Source organism: Coptis chinensis, chromosome 5 (assembly GCF_015680905.1).
Source record: "Coptis chinensis isolate HL-2020 chromosome 5, ASM1568090v1, whole genome shotgun sequence".
Taxonomy (NCBI): Eukaryota; Viridiplantae; Streptophyta; class Magnoliopsida; order Ranunculales; family Ranunculaceae; genus Coptis; species Coptis chinensis.
The window spans coordinates 87,088,116-87,094,022 of NC_141460.1; the positions used below are offsets into that span (position 1 = coordinate 87,088,116).

General features: G+C 36.4%; 1 protein-coding gene across 1 annotated transcript; it reads left to right on the top strand.

Annotated features, from left to right (window-relative positions):
• Positions 1 to 641: 641 nt before the first annotated feature.
• On the top strand, positions 642 to 4,277 carry LOC147499708 (putative serine/threonine-protein kinase WNK9). The gene is given in 9 exon segments (XM_086561497.1): positions 642 to 858; positions 970 to 1,007; positions 1,124 to 1,351; positions 1,449 to 1,669; positions 2,252 to 2,409; positions 2,496 to 2,943; positions 3,052 to 3,892; positions 3,894 to 4,080; positions 4,082 to 4,277. Coding segments are annotated over 9 exon segments (2,247 nt in total). The 5' UTR covers positions 642 to 780; the 3' UTR covers positions 4,130 to 4,277.
• Positions 4,278 to 5,907: the final 1,630 nt, after the last annotated feature.

A 5,907-nucleotide genomic window follows, 5' to 3' on the forward strand; every position in this document is an offset into this window, starting at 1 on the left:
TCCGAAAATCTCTAATGAATTGATAAATTACACTAACCTTCAAATTAAATTATACAACATTTGACTGGATGCCCAATCCATATTTTGACAAATTCTTATATCTAAACAATATTCGGTAAACTGATTTTGAACAATTTAATCGTAATATTGACCAGTCGTCGAAGTCCTTCGATTGATTCAAAATGCTGCAAACGATGGAATAAATTAAATCAAATATACATTGAATCAATAATTAAAAACTATTTTATTTTCCCTTTTTTGAACAATGACATGTACATATTCTATGTTATGTCCAAATTCTTAATCCAATTGAATAGTAATTAAGCTTAATTGATAAGCACCACTATTATTAGTAAGTTATAGTAACTGTCCATAGAATATGTACTGGTGAGATTGTGATCTTGCATGGATCTTTCTTTGTCAATCTTACCTGTTGCAGGCCAAACTGCCAAAGTAGGAGTACTAGTACTCTTGAGTAGCAGTAAAGTGATAGTGAGGGACGAAATACTTGTACTCTTTTTTCATCTTGGCCATCTTTTGTCCTGACTTCTGAGGTGGTAGTATGCTGCTCAAAAGTTTGCCTTTTTGTATGTGAATTATAGAAACCTCTCTGTCCTTTGAAGGACCTCTCTTTCTCTCTCTTGATTATATATTTCTTTTCTTTCTTTCTTTTTCTGTCTGTGTGCGGTGTGTGTTTGTTAGATTATTTCCATTCTCTGAATGAAGAGACATTAATGACAAAGATTTGGTTTCAAATCTTAAACCAATAGAAACAGAGAAATGAGTGGGCTTATTATGCCTCTTGATTCAGGTTACTCAGAGTTTGTTGAAGTTGATCCAACTGGAAGATATGGCAGGGTACCAGTTTTCCCTTGGTTTCTCTAGATATTTTGTTGTACTTGTTTTCTGTTTTTGTAGTGTGATACTAAGAGGTGTAAAATCGATGTTGCTTTTTATTTGTTGTTGCAGTACAATGATGTTCTTGGTAAAGGAGCATCAAAGATAGTGTAAGAACTAAGAACTATTACTTTTTCTAAATAGAAATCTGGACCAGTGTTTTTTTTTCTGTATTGGGCATTTTTAGAAATTTCATTTTGTTTGTTGATTTTATTAATTGATGCAGTTACAAAGCATTTGATGAGTATAAAGGAATTGAAGTTGCTTGGAACCAAGTAAAGCTTCATGACTTCTTACAAAGCCCTGAAGATCTTGAGAGGCTTTACTGTGAAATCCATCTTCTTAAGACTTTGAAACACAAGAATATAATGAAGTTCTTCACTTCTTGGGTAGACATTCGTAAAAGGAACATAAACTTCATTACTGAAATGTTTACTTCTGGTACTCTTAAACAGTAAGTTCTGTAGCATACTCATGAACTTTTCTTCTTCTTGCTTTGATTTGAAGATATGGGTATTTGGAATTTGATTTTTTGTGTACTGTGTTGGTAGGTATAGGCAAAAGCACAGGACAGTTAGCATTAGAGCAGTGAAGCAATGGTGTAGGCAGATCTTGAAAGGGCTTCTCTATCTCCACAGTCTTGACCCTCCTGTAATCCACAGAGATCTAAAGTGTGACAACATATTCATCAATGGGAATCAAGGGGAAGTGAAAATCGGCGATCTGGGTCTTGCAGCGATTCTCCGTAAATCCCACGCTGCTCATTGTGTAGGTGAGTTCCCTGTTTCAAGTTTTCTGCAATCTCATTAGTAGATCCAAGTATGAACAACTGAGCGAAGAACAACTTGGGAATTGGGATACATAGATTAAAGTCTATTTTTAATGAGTACAATGATAATAATCTATTGTGTTGATTAGAGCTTGGATACAAAAAGTGTAGTAACATGGAATTCAGAGTTTCTTTTTGTGCTCCCAAGCAAAATTTTCATATCGCATCAGTTAGCGTAATTGGTCTGATGAGAGTACCTATTCACCTCCATGCTTCATATGTTTTAAATCCTTTCAGATCTTTTTTGAGGCCGCAGATTCTTCTGAATTAGATCTCAAAATTGATAGGAGAAGTACAAGCTAATTTTGCACCATTACACGGATATCATATGAAACACGAGAGTTGATAAAGTTGTTAACTGGGAAGTGTGGATGCTTAGGTCGTATTTTGTGTCAAACTATCAAATTCCCTGTGAACCCTTTGCTCAGCCTTGGAAAGTGAATTAGCTGAAACTAATAATGGGGGGAAAAAACCTACCATTGTAAATTTTAAGAGAACTTTGTTGATTCTGTTTTCTCATTTCAGGCACACCAGAGTTCATGGCGCCAGAGGTGTATGAAGAAGAATACAATGAATTGGTTGATATTTACTCATTTGGGATGTGCATATTGGAAATGGTCACCTTTGAATATCCTTACAGTGAATGCAATAATCCTGTTCAGATCTACAAAAAAGTGATCAATGTAAGAACTAAGAACTCGCAATGCTATCATCTTACATCAATTTTCTGTTCTGAACTCAAGATTTATTTATTGTGTATCTTTCATAGGGGAAGAAGCCAGATGCTTTATACAAAGTGAAAGATCCTGAAGTGAGACAATTTGTAGAAAAGTGCTTGGTGACAGTGTCTCAAAGGCTTTCTGCAAGAGAGCTTTTGAATGATCCTTTTCTCCAGATTGATGATTGTGCTGTAGATTTCAGGTCTCTAGAATGCTCAAAGAAACTCGAGAGCATGGAACCTCTACAAAGCCAACCTCTCTTTCAACATCATAGCAACAATTCTTTGATCAATGGCTATTACAATGATCAATATCTCAATGTTGGTCTAGAACCTGGGAATTGTTGTGATTACCAATTAGTGGATGACGAAACCAATGGAATTGAACTCTTCACTTACCATGAAGATGAGCCTTCTCCAAATGTTGACATCACAATTAAGGGGAAGAAGAAAGAAGACGATGGCATCTTCTTAAGGCTTAGAATTTCAGATAAAGAAGGTTCATTATTCGAAATGCTTTTCCTTAATTCCTATTGTATTTTTATCTGCACTGAGTGAACACTGATTGCGCTCAACTGATGGAAATTGAACCTTATTCTCTTTGCAGGTCATACTCGTAACATTTACTTCCCTTTTGATATTGAAACCGATACAGCATTGAGTGTTGCAACAGAAATGGTTGCAGAGTTGGATATCACTGACCAAGATGTGACTAAGATAGCTGATATGATAGATGGGGAGGTTGCTTTTTTGGTACCTGAGTGGCGAGCTGGGCCAGGCATAGAGGAAACACCCCGTTATTCAAGTGCGAACTTTTGTCACAATTGTGCCTCTAACCGTACGTCCAATGGTTCTCTTATGGACTATCTCTCATTGAATAATCCAGGTGCCAAGAATTTACAAGTTCTCCAATGTTGTTGTGCTGCTACGCGTGGTAGGTTTGAAGAGATTACTTACAAAGTAGAGGAGTCAGAACATTGTGTTACAGAGGAAGCACCCATGTTCTCAAGCCAATCAGATGGAATCATACACTTAACTGATATGTGGGCAGAAAGTGAAGGACATGAACAAAGTTCAGAAGGTTCAGGAGAACAATTGAATGAATCCAGCTTTGCTAAAGATGAGAGTCTGGTTGATAAGACTGTAATATTTACTGCCAATCATAGTAAACCCAATACAAGAAAGCATGTCAGGAGTTTATCAGTTCACATTCCTTCTTCCATTGCTATGTCGCCGTCCTGTGCCGAATATGATTATGAGAATGAGATCAGGCAGGAATTAAGATGGATAAAAGCCAGGTATCAGATGGAGTTGAGGGAGCTTAAGAGCGGACATTTAGTAGGAGACTCGAGAACTTCTAGTTGCTCTCCAGATTCTGACAATGGGGAACACAAAATGGGAAGCCTGGTTACTTGCTATCCTGTTTCAACCCCATTACAAAGGGAGCAAAAAAATTCTCTTGAAATCGTTTGGCTCAGGGAAGCACTTCTCATGTTATTTTGCGCCCACTCAGAATAGCTGCCCGAATTCGGAGACACAAAGTAGTGATTGCAAGACGACCAATGAATCCATCAATTTGGACCACTTGTTTACTGCCAACAGTTTCTATGGTAGAGCCAAACATCCACAAGTTTCATCATAGGACAACATCCCTTCTAGTTGATGCTGTTGATATTAATCTGTGACATACATGCTGTATATGTCAATCTCCCATGAGTTTGTTACTATATTAGTAGGCTTAGTTCCATTTATTTTGTTGACAAGTGAGGGAGAACAATAAAGAGGTGTTGGGTACATATATAAAATAATGATCTGAGTTTGTTACTATGTCAACCTCCCATGAGTTTGTTACTATGTTATAGATGTGTCAGTCATCCAGGTTTGCTCATTCACTTTAAATTACCATAAAATAAGACATCTCGGTTCCTGTCATCTCTGTTTCAGGTGTTGATACCCATTCTATATCTAAACCATTTGACATTGTTCTTGTGTGTTTGAGGCTGGAGATTTGAATATGCGTTGCATGTGTTGACAGAGAGGAGGGAGAAGATTGAAAGTATTAACTAGAGAACATTGGATTATTGTGATCAAGCGAATAATTGGCCTTTGTCAGTCTTTGCGCTGGCCAACAAAAGGATTTCAAAGCACCACCCTGTGCACGCAACATCACATGCATTGATGCATATACTATAAGCTGGAGAACATAGTTCTAAACTGACCCCACTTCCTGATAATTAAATATAGAATGATTTTGAAGAACAACTTAAAAAGTAATGTATGTGCATAACTTCATCATATACTTATTGGAGTCATTGCATATCATTGTCTAACTGTTTAAAGACATACTTCATACTTGGTGAATAGTTTTGAGAAAGAAAAACAAACCAGAAATAGGGCAGATCGAATGCATTTATATGAAAGACTACAATCACGGAATTATTGCTGGGAGTCGCATTATTACACTCAACGTACACTAAACATTAAAGAAAAATTTGGGAACTGAGATCCTGTGCAAGCAAGGGACAACGCGGTTTTGACCTATGCAATCTCATTGTTGAGTTGGATCAACGAAGAGTTGGCATGATTTGATTACCAATGTTATTTATTTATTACTAGGGTATGCCCGTGCCTACGGCCCGCGAGACCTCGACGCGTCTGCGACATTATTCCAACAACTCATCGCGCATTCGTCGCAAGGCGTACACACATCTTAGGTGAAAAATATTCGGCACAAGACCAGCGAAACAACTCAATTTATAAATACAGGCCATCCCAATTACCCATTAAATCAATTGGAGGCGCTAACAGTTTATGGGATAGCCCAACAATTTATAAGTCCAGCTACAATTGTTGACTTTTGGTTGATTTTTGGATAGATCCTATAGTATTGATTACACTTAACAAAATTACACAAACTCTCCAAACACTTGGATCTGCCATGTCACAACTTAGAAAAGACAATGACAACCATTAGATGGAATCTCTGTGGGTTCCATACTATTGCTTTTTATTAGATAGATTATTATTATTTTTATAGGTAAGTAAATATTTATATTAATAAGGAAAATGACAAAAAGTACAAAGTGACTCATTTGATTTCCAATGTGACTAGGTTCTCCTAGTCAGCTCAATCTAACCTGCAGAATCATTATTCAGAGATCCCTTGATTGCAATAATTGTTATTAGCAACCTGAATAGTCGAGTAATCCAATAATTACTGCAATATTCTTATGTTATAACTTTTAAGAGCGGTCATCAACGCGATCCTATATATATATATTTTTTTTGTGACACCTCAATATTTTTAGTCAATTAAAATTCTTAAAAACGAGTCAAGTACCAATGCATTTGGACAAAATTTGAAATATTTATTTTGGACGGAAATAGTTGTCTCGTTCCAAATAGTAGAAAAGCTCAACGGTACAAAATCGAGCGTTAAATTTTTTTATTAAAAAAAAAAATG